This window comes from Protopterus annectens, chromosome 13.part0, assembly GCF_019279795.1.
Source record: "Protopterus annectens isolate FY-2018-M chromosome 13.part0, PAN1.0, whole genome shotgun sequence".
Taxonomy (NCBI): Eukaryota; Metazoa; Chordata; order Ceratodontiformes; family Protopteridae; genus Protopterus; species Protopterus annectens.
The window spans coordinates 267665465-267689667 of record NC_056747.1 but is presented as its reverse complement, the minus strand read 5'-3'; the positions used below and the strand labels follow the sequence as shown (position 1 = coordinate 267689667).

General features: G+C 37.2%; 1 protein-coding gene across 3 annotated transcripts in view; it reads left to right on the top strand.

Moving 5' to 3' along the window:
• Positions 1-24203, top strand: part of LOC122787231 (cAMP-specific 3',5'-cyclic phosphodiesterase 4D-like) — a 1697022-nt gene that overhangs the window by 1436134 nt on the left and 236685 nt on the right. The window contains exon 1 of one of the 3 annotated variants that reach the window (XM_044053832.1): positions 9489-9822. The exons of the other annotated variants lie outside the window; for them this stretch is intronic. Within the exon in view, the coding sequence (XP_043909767.1) occupies positions 9775-9822 (48 nt within the window). The 5' untranslated portion in view covers positions 9489-9774. Of the gene's footprint in view, positions 1-9488; positions 9823-24203 lie in introns of those variants that run through there. 3 annotated transcript variants of the gene reach the window in all.

Genomic DNA, 24203 nt, shown 5'->3' with positions numbered 1-24203 from the left:
AATGGTAATATGCATACAGGTAAAGGCAGGCATAGGGTATAAATGAATGAAAGAGTAAGCTGGGATTCTTACTAAAGGATTTCTTTTCAGTATTTACCAAAAAACAGTGAGGGGAGAGTTCCTGTTTGAGAATGGAACTGAGGATTTCATGTTAAAAGTAGGACAGGAAAATAGAGAGCAAACTGAGAGAGGACATCGCAGAGGGCCAAGATGGTATGCCGTACAGGTTACTCAAAAGAATCCACTTGGTCAAGCATGTGATATAGTTAAACAATGCAGATATTTGGGTGAATGTTTAACTCTGTTCTTATTTAAACACCATTTCAAAACCAGCAGGGCTAAAGTAATTAAACAGCTGTATTGAGTTGTAAATATACAACTCTGCATACTTTTGAATCAAGGAGGGCCATTGAGGTCAGCTTCTAATATAGAATGAACACTTAATTGACTAAACTCTTAAAATAACAATGCTATCTTATAGGTGTCCCTAAGTAAAATATATATAGGTTCATCCCACTCACTGGAGAGTCTTAACCTTCATGAGATTTACTTAGAAAAGGTTAACTGACTACAGAACATGGTCAGAGCCACTTTATTTTTAACCAGTGTTACTTTTAAATCAAGTGAACTGCATTCCACTAGCTTATAAGTTAGAATTTTCATCTCTTTATTATCCCCTAACTGTTAACTAAGGAGCACTTAAGCTAAAACACCCTGTCTGTGGGCTTCTTACTGGTGAAAATTAATTTAGCAAGATTATTCCTGCTTCATGGAACAGCTTGCCACAGCAAATTAGGACTGAACAAAACTCCGTCCTCAAAACATAACTACTAGCATGTTTATTATCAAGCTACATATGCCAGAGTTACAAAAAAGTATAATAAACTAAACACTGAATATGTAGATTACCACTATTTAAAATTTATCGGTCATGTTTAGCTGCTTACCTTTCCTCGACGGCATGTGGTGCACAAAGTGCTGAACAACATTTTCTGCACATGATAAATGTTTTTGACTGCAGCTTTCCTGAAATTAAACTTTTAAGATCCTGCTTCACATACAGATATGTCACAGAGGATAAAATGTAAACTTTAACTCCAGTGATATCAGCATAGGGAAAAGTATGAAGTGCATCCACAGACTTTAATGGTTACATCACTATGCATTAATGGTTACATCACTACACATTAAAGTCTGTTGATGCACTTCATGGTATTCCTACTGTGATGTCACTGAGGGGTTTACCGAATTTATTTGGGTTGTGGTTTAACAAAACTTTTACAAAGCTTTTTGTAAATAAATGAGGAGGGAGATAGATACAAATGCATCATGGCACATAACCCAGTAGATACTTTGATGTGCATCAAATTAAGACCAAAATACTTTTAATAGGTGGGAATCTGTGTTTACACTTTGAAATCTAATTGATAGCTCTTTCTCTACAAGTTTTGTTTTGTTTTGTCAGCTACCTTGGCAGAAAGTCTTGAGTGTTTCACAGCAGTATGTATGTTTTTTGCAGTTTAGTCTGTTATGCAAAATAATTGTTTCAAATATTCTGTTTCCATTTAGTCACATGATGGAAGTTCTCCTTATTTATTTATATTTGTTTATCATATTTATTTGCTAACTGGCATATAGCACTGATCCACATGGACCCTTTTCAGACTTGGCTCAGGAGGACTGTCTGGTTAAATGACTTGGACAGAGTCACACAGTAGGTAAACAGAGGATGAGGAAATGAAACACCAGGCAATTTAAATCAGCTTGTTTACAGTTTATATTCTTAATCCTTTGTGCAAAATGTGTGGAAAGCTCATGGAACCCTCTTTGTTTATTGAGCCATTTGCATTGGTTTTGACTAAAAGGAGTCAATGGGCAAACCACCTATCTAGTTAACAAATAAAGAAAAAAATGTTATGGGTCCAGAAACCAGAGTTCATCAATAGATTCAACTGGAGCACTCCCAAGTGAATAGATGTGATTAAAGACACCCTGTTCATAACAGAAACTGTGTGAGCATGCTGACCATGCTGACTAAATGCACAGTAATGGAGAGAAGCCTAAAGAAGAACAAAATCATTCCTGTGGAAGAAAATAAACTTCAGTGTCAAAACCAGTGTCCTTTTATGTCCCAGTAATACCAAAAACGTAAGTAACCAGAGAGGTCAACAGTGGCAGTGCAGTTGTCTGTGGGTTTCAGCAAGATCTTTGATTCTATAACCCTATAACAAAGGAAACCTCTGGGAAAATGTACAGCTAATGGGTGGAGGCATAATACTCAAATGAATGAAGAAATAGCTGCACCATAAGATACACAGGGGTGAGTTGTAAGGAAAATGTGTCACAGGAATGCAATGTTTTCAGTAGTCTGCAGCAGGAATCATTTCTAAGATCCAGCTTGTTCAGTATGTAGACATGAGGTATAACATTGAGAATGGAGAACAATCTGAAACTCTTCAGAACTGATTCCATAATGAAAAGAAATAGGGGGCACTATGAAAGACCAGACAAATCTAAGACCATGGTCAGAAAAGTGACTGCTTATTTTCATTTTGAAAAAGTGTTGGGTGCTATAGCTACAGAAGGTATGCACTGCAACCTGTGGGGGGTAGATGTAATAGTACAGGAAACAGGGCAAGATAGCCATTTGACATTGTGCATGGGTGTTAAAATATAAACACATCACTGTTTTTCACTGTAATTAAAATGGCTAACAAATCCAAACACACTGACAATATTTTATTATGGAAGCCCATGGCACATACACTTGGGCTCTTACATAAACAGGCACTACTTTTTCCAGGCATACAGTGGAAAAAAAAACTCAAGCCATGACAAGTCCAAACAGTGAGTGTCCAATCTGTTTAGTGATGATCACATACAGTGCAGCATCCTTTGAAATGTCATATTCTACTAAGTAAACATTACAGAATCTTCCAAGTTCTAGAAACATTTCCTATAAAGAACACAAAAATAACTGAAAGACCAGTGGGTAGAAACACACAATTTTCTTATGAATAATTCCTTGCTTTTTATATTCTTGCTTTCACTACCAGTGGCTGCCTAAGTTGTACTGCTGAATATTCAGTGCTTTTCTGAGGTGAGAACAACTCCCAGAGATAATGCTGCTAGTAATGTCCTAGTGTGGACGTCTGCAGAAATGTGATTGGCCATGGGATATCCTACCTGAAAAGTTTTCACCACGAATTAAGGTCGATGCATGACTTTATAAGTCATTTTTAACTCCGGACTTTATTCAGACATCAGATCATCTAGGGCAAATAGTGACTGGCAGCCTTTCATTACAGAATTCCACAAAACCACTATAAACTTCCGGGTCTTAATTCATTAACACTCCAACAAGATATAAAAAACAAAGTAAAAAAGTATTCTGTGTTAGACTGAATACTTCTCCCCATTCCAATTTTTCTTCCGCATGAGTCCTTGTAAATGGCATTAGTGATCAATGTCCAACATTTGTTAATAGAGTAAACATTCATGTACCTAAGTCTTATAGCTGCAACCTATCAAGTTTTAATCCAAAAACTTTTACATCAGAGTTACAATGATTGGTCTATTCTGAAGACACTCCTGCTTGATGATTCCATTCCAAAATTCAGTAGTGTTTCTCTTATCCAAAAAATCATTCTGCCGCACTCACAAGCCACATCAACCAGGGCTATAAAAAACCTACAAAATTGAAGCCCGTTACTCTTACCACAGAGCATCTCAACTTGGCCACAGACACTCTAGATTAATAAACAGACCCATCAGTGAGCCCTATGATTATTTCTTTAGATAATATGCTTTCTGCTAATACATAAGGGTCTTAGTCCACTGATTTCTCAGACTTTAGACCAACTACAATATCACCTCCTTTGTCCAGAATCCTAGAAAAATCTGTCCACAGACAACTTCTCCGGCACTGTCTCTCTCAACATTATGAATACCATTAACCAAGCAAGAAACAATGGTAGCTTGGTTTCTGCCTTATTTCTCTGCTTATCAAAAGCCTTTGATACTGTATCTCTTCCCAAACTGCTACAACAGGTATCTTCCCTCATTCTCTTACCCCTATCCTAACAGTTGTTCTATGACTACTTATTGGATTGACAACAGACTGTCAAATGGCCAAGTACCCACTCAACTTTCCTACCTGTCCCTGTTGGAGTCCCTCAAGGATCTATTCTGGCTCCTCTAATTTCTAATATCTTCCACAATCTTTATAAAGCATCAAAATAAGACTTGACCCACATATGCTCTGCCCCAAGTTTGTCTCATCTTCATCATGTAACCCAACTTGTCTCTACTGAATTCTGTCTTAATAAATCTGAGCTTTTACTAAATCCAAAGAAAGCAAAGATACTCCTTTTGTTTCCCCAACATGTACAATCTGGAGAGGGCTGACTTCATTATCATCATCTTAAATAACACAAAAGTCGAAATCATCTCACGCAAAATGGTACAATGGTAGCTTGGTTTCTGCCTTATTTCTCTGCTTATCAAAAGCCTTTGATACTGTATCTCTTCCCAAACTGCTACAACAGCTATCTTCCCTCATTCTCTTACCCCTATCCTAACAGTTGTTCTATGACTACTTATTGGATTGACAACAGACTGTCAAATGGCCAAGTACCCACTCAACTTTCCTACCTGTCCCTGTTGGAGTCCCTCAAGGATCTATTCTGGCTCCTCTAATTTCTAATATCTTCCACAATCTTTATAAAGCATCAAAATAAGACTTGACCCACATATGCTCTGCCCAAAGTTTGTCTCATCTTCATCATGTAACCCAACTTGTCTCTACTGAATTCTGTCTTAATAAATCTGAGCTTTTACTAAATCCAAAGAAAGCAAAGATACTCCTTTTGTTTCCCCAACATGTACAATCTGGAGAGGGCTGACTTCATTATCATCATCTTAACACAAAAGTCGAAATCATCTCACGCAAAACTGTTAGTGGTCATTATACATGACAGTTGAAATGCAATCGCATATACATCAGACTGTCAAAAAGACCCACTAGAGACTCTGGATAGTTCATGGAATCTAACACTCCCTCACATTCCACTCTAAAAAAATGGCATCTGTCTTCCTTTTACAGCCCTACTATGTGGTTCTCCAACCCTGACAAGTCTACATTAGAACAATGCTACATTAAATTGACAAGGTTTGTGAGACAAATAAACTGTCTTGAATTGCTTCATTTTCTCACCAACTCTCAGCTAATCATATCACACAATATTATGCAATCTACAAAACTGTCAGGACTCATTTAGCATTATGCACAATGTTTGTCTTTCGGCTTTTTCCCAGTAAGGGGTCACCACAGCAGAACTCCGGTCAACTAATGATTGGCAGTAGATTTTTACGAAACGCTGAGGTGCCAGCCCGACACCCAACCTTCAACGAAGGCACACCCACTTACGCACGCATGTCTTTCGAACGCTACCCAACCACAGGGAGGACATGCAGACTCCACACAGAAGGCACTCCCAAGCCAAGCCGAGAATCGAACGGGAGAACCTCTTGCTGTGAGGTAACAACGCTACCGCCGTACCACCACGGCATGCACAATCAAAGACAAATTCACAGGACAAACTACTTAACATTCACAAATCCAGTAATTCAGTACGAGATGCCCAATATTTATTTATTTGTCTTTGTTGACCAAGAAAGTCTGACTGGGCAGATTTTCAGCGGAGGCCTGGGGAGAAAAGCTCCACCACAGTACATATATATATATATATATATATATATATATACATATATATATATATATATATATATGTATATATATATATATACACACATATGGATCTACATTTTTAAATCGAACTTACTTCCGCGAAAGTGCACTCCATCAAAAATACACTTTCGCAGAATAAAAAAAAACAAAAACTAACAAAAAAGTAAAATAACACACTAAATAGTGTTATGCAGGGGGGCAAGCCCCCCCCTGCACCCCCCCCCCCACACTTTAATATTCTCACTCTGAGATCGTACTACAGTGGGGAAAAGGGAATATTCCCTTACCCCCACTATACTACGATCTCAACAAAACTATCCTTAATTGTACATCAACAGTATATGTTGATGTACAACTAAGGCAGCATGCAAACTGCATGTTTTCCTTTTTGTTTACTTTAGCGAAAGTGCATGTTCGATAAAATGCACTTTCGCTAAAGTAATTTCGACAAAGTATGGTTCGATGAACCGTACTGTCGATAAAATAAATAGGACCCATATATATATATATATATATATATATATATATATATATATATATATATACACACAAGGAATTAAATTTCAAACATTTCTCATGAAACAACAAAAATAACTACAAGACAAATGTATACAGTAAAATATTTACATAAACAATTGTAAGTCTGTACAATTGTTCCAGCTGTGAAATCTTGCAGAATTAAATGGATTCTTATTGCAGAAGGGAAACTTTATTGTAAAGAAGCTGTGTTCTTTCATTTCAGTTAAGAAAGTTTTGCAAGGAATTCAGGATATGCAAAAAAGTTAGTTATAAAGTTATATAGGAAGGGAGGTTTTAGTATTGTTTAGGTTTGAAAACAGTTCAAAAGATATATATTTCAGTAAGTTATAAAATTATGTCGGAGAGGATGGAAGATAATACTGTTGTATAGGAGGAGAGTGGTAATAGCACAAGACAGAGCATGGTATAGCATTCTTTCTGTTTAGGCTGCCTGTTCCAAATTGGTTCATCTAAAACATATATAGCTTGAGTATACAGGAGATGCACCAGAGTGGTAGAGCAGTGGATGGGCGCAGTTAGAAAAAGAGCAAGATGAGAAGTGTTGTTGGGGGAGTGAAAAGGAATATGTTCAAGTGCAGTAGGGAAAGTTGTTAGGGGTGCGATGATTCAAGTAGAGGATGGCAAAAAGTTTGGGATAAGCAATAGGAAGTGTGTACTTTTACTAGAGGGTCTTAACCTGGTGATAAACGTGAGCATGACCAATAATTTTCAGCGTACATACTAAAATGTGGAAAGCAGTTATAATCTCAAGAAGTTCAACTAATAACCTCCTTACTTTCAAACTAATGTTAAATACCTGTCAGATGGTTTTGCTTATGTTCAGTCTCTTGGTAACCTCTCTCAACCTAAATGTCATTTCTGACTGATACATGTTAATGAAACTGGCATAAATGTTTTTGACGCATAAGGTTCTTCTAAACTACTTATAAATAATGTGAATATCCCAACCCCATCTGTAATATTTTTCTACAAGGCTGGTTTTACACACTATTTTAGCAACTTTTGCCCCTCACCATTCAACATCTCTATCTTAACACCATTGCCTAACCTAAAAAACTTTTCATTACCCTGACACTCATCTTCTTCCTTTCGCTCCTAATTTCTTCTCTGCCAGTCATCTTCTTCACAGTTGATCTCTATCACTAGCAGGAAATAACACAAATAGTGTTGAAACTTTCTGCTCCATAGCCACTTTGTGTAAGTAGGATATGTGCTCAGTACTACATTTCTACTTCCTGTCTGTTTTATACTATATGTACCCTTCCAATCAGTCCTACCTACATGTAATACAACGGGACCACTTTTTAATTTCGAAAGCCCAAAATCCTGAGTTTTGAGATATCGAACTTAAAACATCGAGATTTTGGAATCTCAAAATTAAAAAGTGCAACAACAAAAAAAAAAACAACTAAAACAATATTTTTGCAGGGCGGCAAGCCCCCCAGTGCCCTCCACACCCCATGCAACTTAAATATACCATCTCCGAGATCGCACTACAGTGAAGAAAATGGTAAGAGGAACACGAGTATTACCGTTCCCTTCAATGTAGCGCAATCTCTGAGTTGGCATATTTAAGTAGGGGGTGCAGGGGGACTTGCCTCCGCTGAAAAAACATCGCTTTAGTTTTTTTTTCCATTTTTTAATTTGGAGATTCCAAAATCTCGACTTTCTGGGATTGGTATTTTGAAAGTTGAGATTTTGGGCTTTCAAAATTGTTCATCTTTATTGTTTAAATTTCTCTCCACCTGAACAATTCTCGACTTTTCTGTCCTTCACTAAAATGCTCGTATGATTATTTTTTCTGTTTATTTGTAAATATTTCATGTCTTGATAACATACAGTTGATGTACATATATAACCATTGTAACTGTGCATTTAATGTCTTTCATTATGGATTATATTACATTTGTAGTCTTTGTGTAGCTTTTCTTACCAGTCCTCCACTGAAAAGGGATTTTCTGGCCTGCTGGACCTTCCCTGTAAACAAATTATAATAAATAGGTTCTTATGATCAGAAACCATATTCCTTGCATTGTAGACACGAGGAAACATTTTGTGAACCATTTGTCCTCACAGATGTGGGCTAGTTGTTGGCAAAATCTTGAAGGGAGACATTGCTAGGCAAAAACAGTGAAACATCCAAGAAGCTTGTGACAGGAAGTTTTAGGATGCCTTTTTTCTCCTTGGTGCCCCTATAAATGCACTCAATGCTGTGATTATGTTTATCAGAATCTTGCACTGCAAGAAAACACTGCAGACTCTTAACCTGCAAGAGTTAGACTACAGCAACTGAAGGACACATCTGGTACAACGTTTACCCAAGAATATGGGATGTATAACCCCCAAGCTAATGTGGTTTGGCATAACAAGCAATATAGTACTGAGCAAACTTTAAAAAAGTTCCTCTTTTCTTTTCAGACTTAATATGAAGGACATATGTTATCATAGAATTTTATATTATAATTTTTAATGACTGGGGAAACATGCATTCGATTTGTAAGGTATTTTTATGGGTGACACATTTTGATTTCCAGTTTACATTCTGTTATTTTGTTACGGTCTTTGTTAAAAAGCATTTCCACTGAGCTTTTTGAATTTGAAAATTTTGATGAATGCCATTTGTGCATTTTGTGATGTGTGACACAATTCAAGTTTTGAATATGCAGCTGCTGCATTGTGCATTTCTGATTTGTTTTCCAACTTTATGTAAATTGAAGAAGAAAAGTACTCCATGTGTTTCTAAAATGGTATTGAAAAACAACCTAATGGAAATTGAAACTCAACTTAAAAGAGAAACAAAATCAGTTCACATTTCGGTATTTTCTTTTAAAGTAGTCTCTGGCCTGTCACCACTGTCCACACTACATGTAATTTTACAGACAGGCAAGTAAAATGTTCAGAAAGGGATGCATCTTCTACAAAGTGCTGTGTGCACATCTGATGTTGTACTCCACAAAGAGTTTCATCTTTCTTGGGAAGTATCTCTGGCCTTTTGTTCAGAAAGTGTTAACCCTTGTACATTGATTACCTAGGTCCCGCAGGCAGTACAGCTAATATTTTCACAGCCAATCTAGTTCATCCTTTCAGCCCTTCCCCTGTTACTGGGAGCTCTCAATTGGCTTGTCATTGATGTAATAATGTAGTGAGGGGGGGGACCTGCTGTGCTTGAACACAGACCCCTGTTTGCACATGAATAGGAATCGCATCATCAGAGCAGTAGACATGTATCCTGGACCCCTTCTTCTTGCCAGACATGCAGTCTTGGACTGCAGGAAAGGAGTAACTGCCCAGTACTATTGTACTACTCTCTCATATCTTGTAAGCTTTTTAGGACACCTGGTTTTTGGATAAAAGCAAAGAATGTCTGTGATGCGTCACTTATACATGGAAAGATAATCTGCTGTCTGATTCTCTTTACACCTGTGAGCTGGAGACAGCATTCATTCCCAGCCATTGCGGCACTCCTGTTACACATCCCAGCTGCAATGCCTGAAGCATGTCATTCGCCCTCTGTATCCTGGAGCTTCATTAAGGTAAGGAGTGCAAATTCAGAAGTGCCGGCAGCTGTGGCTCACAAATTGTTGAGCAAATCTGTATCTAAAGTCTCTCCGTCATCCAGGATCTGTTGCATGTTCCTGCTGCCTCATGCCTGCATTGAGTTTCACTTTAGGCAGCTCACTGTAGCATTGTTGAACAGTTGGAAAAGGAACAAATTAATGCATGCCAGAGCAGAGGAAGCAGTTAACAACATTTCATTGCTTGTCTTTATATGGTTTGACACTGTGTGTTTTACGCATAATTTAATTTATTCCCAGTGGCAGCAGATCCAAAGAACCACAGTAATTGCAGTGCAGACATACAGGTCATGTTAGGATAAAAAGAAGAAAGGACATTAAAAAAAAATGATATAGCCTGCAGCAGATTTTTATTTTTATAGTTTATCTTTTAGTAATGCGGTTGGCTTTAGTCTTTTACCAACAAACTAATTAATAAGAATTTTACATACTGGCTTACGATAGCTGTTTGACTAACATTTGCATCATTAACAGTAACTGCCCTCCCGTGTGAATGCATGTTTTGTGTAATGTTTCAGGATGACTAGTTCTTCTGTGTTCTTGTTGTAAAACTGTGGGGTGGTTTTGTGTCCAGGTATCTAAGATATGACGTTTGTCATGTAAAGGACAAAGAATAGTGCAAAACATACTTGTCAACTGTCCAGATTTGTACCTTATATTTTTAGTCTGTTCCTCATAGAATTTGTGGTTTTGTGGGAAAACACTGATAAATTAAGTCACCAAATAATGAAACACATTTGAGTTTCAGACTTCATATCCTACAGAAAATGCATGCGAACACAAAACCTGTTTGTTATTCTAGCAACTTTCTAAGTTTATAAGAACAGTATTTTAAATCTGTCCCTATTTTTGGCCTTTGCCCCCTCCCCACACTCCCCGTTATTTTAGGTTTTATTCAAATTTCTTGTGCTAAGAAGTTGAGAGGTATGGTGCAAAATAGTTTCTTTTCTCAATAAAATCCTAATTTGGATAATGCCTATATTACATTCTTCTGTTAAACATACCAGAGGATATTTCGGGTGGAATATTAATATATGTTTATGTTTGTGTGGAGGGTGTTATTAAAATGCTGCACAAAAGCAACAGGTTATCCGTAGCAGTAATTTTCTTCTTATATTAGTGTTATCAGTCATGCAGTCATTTTGCCAGGTCCCTTTTGTTAAACTGTAGAGTAAGATATTAAAACAGCACTTTTCATTTTTTTCCAAAGCCTTGTTATTGCACAATGTAACATTTCCATAGCACACTTGGTGTTAGGCATTGCTCATACATTTACTGGCCTGCAAGACACCTTAGCATAGAGAGAGAGTGGGCAGGTGTCCAGCAGACTGGAAGAAGGATGAAGCAATATGTTTTATAGGTTCATACAGAGCTTTTAAATAGAACTGATATTAAGGGTCATCCTGCTCCCACTTAACATGTTGCATTGGTTATTCACGCATACAATATTATGAAGTTGATGGATTTAGGCCAGCGATTGCTGCAGGTAGACATTATACAACACCCACTTCTTTCTTTTAATCACTTGGTATCTTGAAAACCTCTACTGAGCTTTACTTAATCACTTTGTTAAGCCAGTTATTTCATGTTTTTATCATCCTTTACATGAAAAGTTGAAGTCACAATCAGTAGTTATAGTATTAACAACTGAACAAGAAAGGAAAACACTGCTCTTGTCTGGGGATTGAACCCAGATCCTTCCACATTATGTCTCTGAACAGTTAGGGACTGAGTTTCCCCCAATTATTTCTTCTTTCAGCAAGAACCCACTGACCTGGTGATTTTTCATTTTTATACAAGCATCCAAATGTACTACAAAGCAGTTATCTAGTACTGTTTTAACAAATGAACAGAACAGAAAAGCACTGATCTTTATCTGGGGGTTGAACCCAGAACTTTCTGCACTGTCTCTGGTTGTCACTGCTTCAGGACAGTTTCTAGACAGTTACATGCTGAGCTTCTCACAAGAGCAATTATTTCTCCTTTCAGTTAAGAACACCAACCTGGGTGATTTTTTTTTTTTTTTTTTTGAATTAGTGAACAACGAAATGTAATTATTTTGCTTGACATTTTATTGCCAAGTATATGCATGGCAGTTTGATACAAGGTTTAAGGCTATGATATTTGTTTAGTCTTGCAGCCCTGGGTTTCATTCCCTCACTTTCCATTTGCCTACTGCATAACTCTGAGAAAGCTGTCTAGACAGGCAGTCTGTTGGGCCTAGGCGAATTAGTCTTATTGAGTAAGTCCAGGCATACTAGCATTGCATATCCATTCCTGTCAGGGTCCACACATTGGGTACGGCTAGGTATAGTTCATTCTCTCTCTTTCAGGGCCCACATATTGGGAAGGCATAGCACATTCTGTCACTTTCCCACACATTGATGAGGGCCAGGAAAAGCACCTTTTTATTCTTTTTTTCTTACTTCAAGGGCCCACATATTGGTAGGGACAAGGTGCAGTACATTCTCAACTTTCAAGGGCCCACCCATTGGCAAGGGCCAAGTACAGCACATTCTGTCCCTTCCAGAGCCCATGCATTATTGAGGACTAAGTATATCACATTCATTCTCTTTTGGGCACTTATTCTCAGTTCACTTTTTTATTTCTGACACTTTCTTGTACTTCTGCTCTCCCCAGAAGTGAACGCCTCCTGATTTATGACCTTTGTCTCTTGCCTAAGTGTGACTATAAGCCTTTCATTACCCTTCCCCACTTCTGCATCTGTTGATCTGTTCATTGTGACCAGTCATGTGTCTCTTCTTCAGTGATCTCTGTTCTTATGACATCATATCGGTTATGTTTTTTTTAATTCTTCCCTTCGTCCTCTGATGTTTCTGCGGTGTGCCTTACCTTCCTTCATGTTTAATAGCACCCATGTTCCTTTATTCCTAAATAAAGCATGTGGCCATAGCCATTGTGACACTGTTTCTGTTTTGTCTGCATTGTTAGTGCTTCTTTCCATAAGCACGGCATGTGATACGGTATTCACACTCTCCTGTCATAGGATGTGACTCCCCGTTGCACCTTTTCCCTATCTATCCTTCAGATTAAAAGAGCTTACTTCTGATATAGCTCTCCATTCATGCTGTTAGCTCCTTTTTCTTAAACACAGAGGTACAGATGGTGCCCACTATGCATTTCTTGGTTTTAATATGTGCCTTTTCTGTCTTCCAGTAATACAGACCTGAGCATCTCCTCTCATTTGGCTGCTATCATCATGCAGGGTTTGTTGGACATCACCCTGCAAGATGATAGCAGACATAAATGTTGGAGGAGACATTCTTCCCATTTCATTTGATATAATATAAACATTGCAGAAGACTTTCTCCCCATGTCGTTTGATGTAATATAAACATTGCAGGAGAATTCTGACCATGTCATTTGATATAATGTAAATGTTGCAGGAGACATTCTCCCTATGTTGTTTGGTACAATGTAAATGTTGCAGGAGACATTCTCCTCATTTAGTTTGTTGTAATATAAATGTAGCAGGAGACATTCCCCCCATTTCCTTTGATGTAATATAAATGTAGCAGGAGACATTCCCCCCATTTCCTTTGATGTAATATAAATGTAGCAGAAGTCATTATCCCCATTTCCTTTGTAATATAAATGTAGCAGGAGACATTCTCCCCATTTCATTTGATGTCATATAAACATTACAGGAGACATTCTCCCCATTTTTTGTTTGATGTATTATAAATGTTGGAGGAGACATTCTTCCTATTTCATTTGATATAATGTAAACGTTGCAGGAGACATTCTCTCCATTTATTTGGTGATGGCTATGAGGAAATTTCCAGAAATGAGCTAAATTTAGCTTATAAACGAGTAGGCATGGTCCTTTTGGATTTACTTTTGAACAATCAAATTAATGAAACTGCATATAATTTTTGTATTCATAAACATCCAAGGATCCCAAAAATACATAAGGATATTATTCATCCTCCATTAAGACCTATAGTGGATGGGAAAGGGTCAAAAACAATATCTATAGCTAAATATCTGGACTTCCAGCTGAAAAACTGTTTGAGTGAATACACCCATATTATCAAAGATTCATGGGATTGCCTTAAAAAGATAAAACAAGAATTTTATGGGAAAGACATAATTTTTACCACGATAGACGTTAAAGATTTATTTAACGTCATATCTCATAATGAGGGTATAGAGATGTTCTACGATTTTTTTATGTCAACATACTACATTCCCACATTCAAAAATACTTACTTTGAGGACCCTCATGGAACTAGTGTTGGAGAATGGTTTCCTGACATTTGAGGGTCATCTTTTTAAACAAACGTCAGGTATTCCTATGGGGGCAGCATGTGCACCTATTTTTGCAAATGTTGTCCTGACCCAGTGGGAACTGCCTCCAGTACTTGTTTCAGAAGGTATGGGACACTGTAGATTTTATGGACGCTTCCTGGATGATATTCTTATTTTTTGGGATGGCAGTGCTGATCAGCTGTCAGACTTCCTTTCATTTCTTACAATAGTACTTCCTTTTTGAAATTTACTATGGACACACACTCTGACTTTATCAATTATTTGGATATCAAATTTTGTAAGGAATATTGTGAACATACATTTTCTTCCACTATTTTTAAAAAACCTACATACTCGAACTTCCTTTTGCACTTTGAGAGTGGGCCCCCCCTACATTAAAACGTTCATTAGTTAAGGGTCAGGGGGTTAGACTTGCCCGCATGATAAGAAATTTTGATGAATATCTCAAGAAAAGGGAAGTTTTATTGGGTATGTTATTAAAAAGAGGTTATCCGGTTGAATTTGTGACTCCTGTACTTGAAGAAGTTACAAACAAGAGAAAAGTAGGACATTTTTATCCATTGCTGGGACTTGATATTTCCAGATTTTGTGCCCCACAAGATAATGGTGTACTGTCAGCTGATCATCAGGGATGTTATAGTAATGGATTAATTCTTACATATACCCCACAGTTCCCACTGGTTAAGGACATTATTTTTAAGAATTGGTACATTCTTTCCTGCAATGAGAACACGCAAAGCAAAGTAGGTAAGGCCCCTATAGTAGTCTATAAAAAGGGTACTACTTTTAAAAATATACTGGAAAGAAATAAAAACCAGAATGACAACTATGGTCTAGGTAAGATGTCAAAGTGTGGGCATTGCGCTCAGTGCAAATTTATATTATAAGGTGACAAAGTCTTTATAAAGGGATATGGATGGGTTAGGTTACACCAGAAACATAATTGTAGTATAAAGAATGTAGTATATGCTGGAGTATGCCAGGTGTGTTCAAGTTTTTATATAGGAAAGACAAAGAATGCATTTAGAACCCACATACAGCAGCATAGGTATGACATTGAGAAATGAAACTTAAACAATGCACTTGCAAAACACATCAATAGTTATCCAGGACATCAGTTTAAGTTTGCTGTACTGGAACAACTTATAGGGGATGAAAGGGGTGGTCCCATTGATTTGTTGCTTGAATTTAAAGAATTTTTATGGCAGTTGGGGGTAAATGCCACCACTACCCCAGGTTTAAATGAGGTTGTTTCCCTCACAAGTGTTTTGAAATTGAAAGCAGATTTTCATTAATAATATTATCGTTTAAAACAAAGATAAAGTAATAGGTTGGTTATAATCATAATGCATTTATTTTTTATTTGTACATATATATATATATATATATATATATATATATATATATATATATATATATATATATATATATATATATATATATATTCATGTTATGCAATGTATTGGCAGTTAGTATTTAGGTTGTTTGACATTCATGCACATTTAATATTATGTGGCTATTTTGCATTTATCTTGGGATAACCAGAAAGTTCTTGCATATGGTATTTTAGGGAGTCTGTATTTTTAAACTGTGAATTTTAACTTAAATTTGTGATGTCATCATTAAGTGTTTTGTGACAGTAGGAAAAAAGTGGAAGATGGAATTGTACATGAAATCCAAGTCCAACTAGAGAAGTAAATCATGGGAGTGTTTTTGTCACAAACTTGACTAGACCTGAAAAGGTCCCTATATGCATATAGAACACAGGCTTCTGAATTCTTGGGAATAAAGAATGGACCATGTCTGTGATATAAACAGTAGAAAGGGAAAGTGAGCTGGTGATGGGTAAGAACTCACTGTCTGAGTAGATGGAATGCTGAAAGGATTGATTGTTATACTTTAGGATAATCAGGTGTGGTGGCAAGGACAGTTGCTTGGTAATAAGCAAAACCTGCCTGAAAACAAAAAAATAAAAGAGAGAAAACAAGTCCTCATTGATAAAAATATTCCCCTTATTTGAGATGATTAGGCTAATTTTGCTTATTGACAAGCTGTGCAGTGAGTCTAGTTATGTTGTAGAAACAACACAGCAAGTTGCTTTGGGGGACATCTGGTGAATCTAACTGCATTTGACTTGATTGGCTTTATGAAATTTGCTCCTTTTTTAATTTTTATCCACTGCTTAGCCTCAACTTTCTTTTATCCTCCCTATGACTTGTTTCCCATAAATCAAGTTATATGGTATTTTAGCACAGTACTTAAAAATCTACCTTTCAGAATGCCAACTTCCCACCACTTGTTGCTGTCCTTGTGTAGAATGCCCCCAGGACAAACTAGTAAAAACCAGAGTTTTAGAATGTTGAAAGCCTGTGGATTGTAGTTCTCCTAAGGAATTAGCTGAGGTTTAACAACTCTCTAAATATTACTAGGGAGCAGAGAAGAGCTCTTTTGGACTTTAAACTTTTACCAGTTAGAGTGATAAAACCGGATAAAGGGGGTGGTTTGGTAATTTTTAACAACAGCATGTACAATGATAAAATGTCTTCAGTATTAGATACACCAGCTTATTGTGCCTCCTCTATTAATGAAATGAATGTTACTTACAGAAGAATTAGAGGCTATCTTAGGGACATGTATTTGGAAGGTAAAATTGATGTCGAACTTTACAATTTTTTGGACATTTCTTTTCCCAAGGTGCCTATGATGTTTGGAATTCCCAAGATTCATAAGAATCTTGAGAATCCACCTATGAGGGCATTGATAGACGGAAGGTTTTCTATGACATACAATAGTGCTAAACTTATTGACCATATTGTACTGAAATATTTACAAAAAATCCCGTCTATCTGTAAAGACTCTTGGACTTTTCTGAGCAATATTAATGAAGTAACACCTAGTAGTGATTTCAATTTCTTAACAATCGATGTGGTGGACTTATACACCTCTATCCCACACCAAGAGGCTACTGAGTGGGTGGGAATGAAACTTAAAGATTTGGGAGCCACCAAAAATGAAATCTTTATTGTCACTGAATTGCTTGGTATTGTCCTCGAGTCCAATTTCTTCATTTTCAATGAAGAAATTTTTCTGCAAAAGCAAGGAATTGCCATGGGCTCCCCTTGTGGAGCCAGTGTGGCTAACATCTTTATGGCTTTCTGGGAATCCAAATTCATTCTTCAAAACCCTAGATTTAACGATCAGATCCGCTTCTACACGCGTTACCTTGATGACATTTTTATATTGTTTAAGGGTAATGAAACTGAGGCTGATGCACTAGTAGATTATATGAACAACACGACTACATTTTTGAGGTTTACATCTTGTTTTTCATTGAAAGGGATTGACTACTTAGATGTCAATCTCAGTAAAGACGAGACTAGTAGGTTTTTTCTGTCTAAAGTGTTCAGAAAAACCACATACTGTAACTCTATTTTGCATTTTACCAGCCAGCACCCTTTTAGACAAAAGAAAGCCATTATAAAGGGCCAACTAGTCAGAGCAGTCCGCATGTGCAATTCAACATCAGCATTCGGTGAGGAATGTTCTTTCCTTAAGAACCAGTTTCTAAACAGAGGCTATCCATTAACACTAATTGACGAGATCATTTCTGAAATTGAAATTAAAAGATCGGGTGGTTTTTATAAATCTTTACTTAAACCAACTGATGGACACATGGTTGACATCAGACAATTTAACCATTACTTGGTGGAGGTAACTAGTTCTCCATCTGGTGTCAGTGATAGGACTGTGAACTTACCAAAAGTTAACCATCTTACTAGTTTCATTACAGCTTTCAGCAATGACGCTGGAAAAATATGTAACATTCTTATCAAAAATTGGCAATTCATCAGGAATGATTTACTGCTGTTTGAAAAACTAGGGCCCTTCCCTAGAGTAGTGTTTAGGAAAGGAAGAAATTTAAAAGAACTTTTACAAGTCAGACAAAAATTACAGTTCACTAAATGTAAGGGTTCTGTAATTTGTGGAGCCTGTCGTTGGTGTCAGTTAGTTAAGGTAGGTCTCAGCTTTTCAGTTAATAACAACAAATATCACATACAACATACTATTAACTGTAACTCCAAATCAGTTATTTATAGTGCATTTTGTGACACATGTCCTGCTTTTTATATCGGCAAGACAGACCGTAAATTACGTCAGCGTATTTACGAGCATGTCTATGCCATGAGGACTAATAAACAGGAGAATGCCTTAGCTAGACTTGTAGATAAATTCCCTGACCATAAGTTCTTTTTCATGGGAATTGACCATATTCCATTGAGTATTAGAGGAGGCCCGTTATCTTTACTATTAGAATTACGTGAACTGGAATGGCAAATCAAATTAAACGCATTTCATAGCCCTGGTCTTAATGATAATTGTAACATCTCAGTAGTACTCAAAATGAGAAGCTACATAAAATAGGCTATAATATGGTTCATCAAGAAGATATTTTGTGATCACTTCAGGATAAAATAATAACCAATATTATTTTTATACAGCAAGAGTTTTTAATAATTACCTTCATTGACAGATTATGATTTTTATTTTTGGGTTGACAGTACTTTTATTAGTATTTTTACTGCTTTTTTGTAGTATCATATTTAATGATTTTACTTTTGAATTTCTTGTGGCTACTATTTGATGGTGTACTTATTGTGTCTCAAAGCGTTGAACTACGAGGAATGCTAGGGAAGGAATTACGTCATGTGAACACACCTCTTTTCTGTTTAAAAGCATTGTTTGGCGCTGATTCTTGTTCATTAAGCATTTTTCTGAGGAAGCTGTGTTTTGTATTAACAGCGAAAACGCTTTTATTTTAACTAATAAAGTTGCGTTCAAGAAACAAGACCTTTACTAGCGGATTTTTGTTCCAGACTGGACTAGGTGATACTATTTGCTGCTCACTTCTCGGCTTCGTTCTATCTAGTTTTGTGTGCCGGTTTTCGCTGAATTTAAAGAATTTTTATGGCAGTTGAGGGTAAATGCCACCACTACCCCAGGTTTAAATGAGGTTGTTTCCCTCACAAGTGTTTTGAAATTGAAAGCAGATTTTCATTAATAATATTATCGTTTAAAACAAAGATAAAGTAATAGGTTGGTTATAATCATAATGCATTTATTTTTTATTTGTACATAGATAGATATATATATATATATATATATATATATATATATATATATATATATATATATATATTCATGTTATGCAATGTATTGGCAGTTAGTATTTAGGTTGTTTGACATTCATGCACATTTAATATTATGTGGCTATTTTGCAGTTATCTTAGGATAACCAGAAAGTTCTTGCATATGGTATTTTTAGGGAGTCTGTATTTTTAAACTGTGAATTTTAACTTAAATTTGTGATGTCATCATTAAGTGTTTTGTGACAGTAGGAAAAAAGTGGAAGATGGAATTGTACATGAAATCCAAGTCCAACTAGAGAAGTAAATCATGGGAGTGTTTTTGTCACAAACTTGACTAGACCTGAGAAGGTCCCTATATGCATATAGAACACAGGCTTCTGAATTCTTGGGAATAAAGAATGGACCATGTCTGTGATATAAACAGTAGAAAGGGAAAGTGAGCTGGTGATGGGTAAGAACTCATTGTCTGAGTAGATGGAATGCTGAAAGGATTGATTGTTATACTTTAGGATAATCAGGTGTGGTGGCAAGGACAGTTGCTTGGTAATAAGCAAAACCTGCCTGAAAACAAAAAAATAAAAGAGAGAAAACAAGTCCTCATTGATAAAAATATTCCCCTTATTTGAGATGATTAGGCTAATTTTGCTTATTGACAAGCTGTGCATTGAGTCTAGTTATGTTGTAGAAACAACACAGCAAGTTGCTTTGGGGGACATCTGGTGAATCTAACTGCATTTGACTTGATTGGCTTTATGAAATTTGCTCCTTTTTTAATTTTTATCCACTGCTTAGCCTCAACTTTCTTTTATCCTCCCTATGACTTGTTTCCCATAAATCAAGTTATATGGTATTTTAGCACAGTATTTAAAAATCTACCTTTCAGAATGCCAACTTCCCACCACTTGTTGCTGTCCTTGTGTAGAATGCCCCAGGACAAACTAGTAAAAACCAGAGTTTTAGAATGTTGAAAGCCTGTGGATTGTAGTTCTCCTAAGGAATTAAGTAAAACAAAAAAATTTTAAAAGATTTTTTAAACAAGTTTTGTAGATCCACTAATCACATACTTTCTTCAGCACTAATCTAAATGAGTTTTATTTTAAATGATAGGCGCTTTCATTTGAAGCTTTCATCAGATCTAGAAGTGAAGGTTTGAAGATCTGGTGAAGTCTTCAGATAATAGTGCTAATCATCTAAAAATAAAGTTCATAAAGAGTGTGATTATTGGAGCTCCAGTTTTTTTTAAGCTTTGAAAACACTTTAATTTAGTTCAGTACAGGAACTACAGTCCCCAAGATCTTGACATTCCTTAACTCAGAGGTTTTAGTAGTTTAACACGGAGGATTAAGATTATGAACTGGTAACAGGCTTCATCCTATAATTCAAGGTTTGATTCTCAATCTCCACTTACTTAATGTAGGACTTTGAGCAAGTCATTTAACTAAATAGTGCTTCAGGGCCTCCACTGAAAACTGGCCTTGACAGATTTGGACAATCCATTTAACAAAATATACAACTTAAAAATAGCCACATTTCTTCCTGTTGTATCCTTCTGCCAGGAGGGAGACCACACCTCCCAGGAATGATAGTGTGTGTGTGTGTGTGTGTACTTAGTAGGATCATAGGAGATTAGTAGGCTATCGACCTGGTGGTCATTTTAAGCTATACCGTTTCAACCCAATGTAATACCATAGAAGTGTTAGTCAATACCCAGGATTGCATTTAGTGATGACTGCTCATGTCCAGGAGGGTTGTGGGTGCTATCCCTGGCAAGATTTTACAGTGCCCCATCCAGGTTCTTCTTGAACAGTGTCATAGAGGTGCTCTGTTTCACGTGAATTGGTAGCCTGTTCCAAAGACGTGGCAGTCACTGGGAGATAAATCTATCCCTCCAGCATGTGCTATTAAAGTTGCAGGCCATATTTTAGTCCCTGGAACTGGTATCCTTAGCCCCATTTGATTTATGGATATGCAGCAAGTTCATTAGTTGTGGATCTTGGATTGCTCTGTAGGCCATGCATAAGTCTCCCCGAAGAAGTCTGTACAATACTGTATAGCGACAGGGACTTCAGTCGGTCTGTGTAAGGCACATGCTGGAGACCCTTGATCTTCTTTGTAAGAAACCTCTGAAGTCTCTCTAATTGCTGCAGGTACTTTGTATGGTACATGCCGAATGGGGCATTATACTGAATTATGGGGTGGATAAGAGCTGAGTATAGGGGGATTATAACTTCTTTTGCTCTCAAGGTGATACTTTTACTAATCATGTGCTATCTGGAAAGATTTCCTTACTACGGTAGACATGTCATGGTGGTCGAAGTTAAGGTCGCAGTCAACCTGTGATCTTAGTTCCCTTACCACTTCATGGGTACTTAGGGTATTGTTGATTTGATAGTGTGAAGGGACAATGTTTGTGCCGAAGGGAGTGATGATGCATTTCTTTTCATTTAGTTTGAGACCATGACTAATACACCAGTCATTCATCTGAGTGAGACCCTCCTGGACCATACTGACATCATTTGAGGATTCAATGATTGCACCTACTTTGCAGTCATTTATTTATTTTATTTATTTCCAGTTTGATGACCGGGGAGGTCCACTGGGCTCAAAGAGCCCATTTTCAGTGGAGGCCCGGGGAGAAAAGCTCCAATGATACATAGTGCAAGCTCCATAATATGAAGTACAATATATAGTGAAAACAGAAACAAACTAAGCAAATTTTACATACAGAATAGCAAAAACTAAACAAAAGTTAAACAGCAGCTTGGAGAAGGATGTAAAGCATATTTACATGTCTAGTGGTTGAGAACAGTAGTAGAAGGTTAAATTAGTACAGATGTTTAAATCATCTGAGAATAATATAGAAGTAACATTAGCATGGATGAGTTCTTTATACATGAATTTTAACATGAGTTAAATTAATACAGAGGTTTAAATCCCCTGAGAGTGGTATAGAGGTAGCATTAGCATGAAGGCAGTACATGGGGTTAATCAATAGTGTGTAAGGAAGAACAAACTTTGTGTGTTATGAAGTATTTATGTATTAAGCAGGTTAGGTAGGTGGAGTGCAATTGCATTTCCATTTTTGGGAGAGCTAAGAATGCAGCTGGGTTTTGAAGTATTCAGAGTTCTCAGAAATTCTTAGAGATGGAAGGAGAGAATTCCATTTTTTGGCGAAGGAAAAGGATAGGAGAAGCTTACCAGAAGGATGGTTTGGTTTATAAACACAGATTAGATTTTGGTGGGTAGATCTTAAAGTTCTGTTTGGGGTGTATAATGCTAAGATGTTTGTTAGTGCTGGGCATATAGTTGATTTGAAAATAAGCTTGTGAGTGGTGATGAGTTGGAGGTAGTCAAGGTAGTTTGGGAGTTTTATAGTTTCATAGATTGGTACTGGGCTATCTGCCCGAAGGCATATATTAGCCCAGCCACATTGTGTGGTATTCACCACCCCTTTAGTAGTTCCCTAGACCCTTGTACTAGCAGCTAGTACCCTTGGCCCCTATCTAGTAGTGCTGTTGGTGTGATCCCCGGTGTGAACTTTCTTTTACCCATCCACTCATCAAGGTTCCTCTTGAAGAGTGATAGTGAGGGGCTCTGTCTTATGTAGATCATTTAGCCATTGCAGCTGGTGGAGAGGTTTACAGTGGTCAGTGGAGTATTTGGAAGGGGTGGCAAACTTTGAGATTTTATTTTAACAGGATTCTAGTTTAGAAGAGATGGAGGAAGATAGGTTGGTTAGTAGGGGAGCACCATACATTACTGAAGGTAGTAAGAAGGTAGTGGCGAGGGTCTGTCTTGTTGAGGGGCCAGGTTTCTGATGGGTTTTCTTTACATTTAGCTGAATATGGGTATCGAATTTTAGGGGTTTGCCAATAGTAACTCCAAGAAGTTTAGCAAAAGGAACAACTTCTATAGTGGAGTTGGCAAGGCTTGTAATCTTGAAAGAGGTTTTGTCTAGGTGGATAGATTTTGAGGAAGAGAATAGAAGGATCTTTGATTTGTTGGCATTCAAAGAGAGGTGATTTTGGAGCATCCAGTTCTCAGTAGTTGAGAAGGCAGTTTGAGTTTTTGTTTGGAGCCCAGGGAGGTTTGATGCAGAGCAAACTAAAGTTGAGTCATCTGCATATTGTACTATCTTAGTGTTAGGAATGGCTGCATGGAAATCATTAATGAAGATATTGAAGAGCATAGAGACCCCAGTTGGGATGGGAAGGAAGGCTGAGGTGCCAGTCTTCCATTTTACTTCCTGAGATCTGTCAGAGTGGTAGCTGCTGAACCAGGTAATGGTGTTTTGTGAGAGGTTAAGATTGGAAAGGTGGTGAAGAAGGTGGGTATGGGACACTGTGTCGAAAGCCTTGGAGAAGTCAAGGACGACTGTGGATACAAGTTCTCCAGAGTCACGGGCATGGTTTATGATGTCTAGAAAAGAGAAAAGAGCTGTTATTGTGCTATGGCCAGGACGGAACCCATGTTGTGTTGGGGTGAGGAGTTGGTTATGTGTAATGAATGGCATGACCTGAAGGTGGATACATTTCTCAAGAATTTTTGAAATAGGGGAGAGAATCGTTATTGGTCGGAAGTTGGAGATGTTATTATTTTTGCCTCCTTTATGGAGGGGTAGGATAAAGGCTGCACACCACAGTTTGGGGACATATGATTCTTGTATGGATCTGTTGATGAGTATGCTAATGGGGGTGGTGATGCTGTCTGCTGCAATTCTTAAAAAGAGTGAGGGGATATCGTCAGGGGCATTGGAGCAAGGCTTAAGCTTAGAGAGAAGTTTTTTTTTTATATATGAGGTGGGGATGGGTTTGAGGTGGAATATGGGAGGTGAGTTTGGGATGGAAGGTTGGGCAGAGGGTTTCATTTGGGGGGAGGTGTTGTTGTTTGGGAATGTTT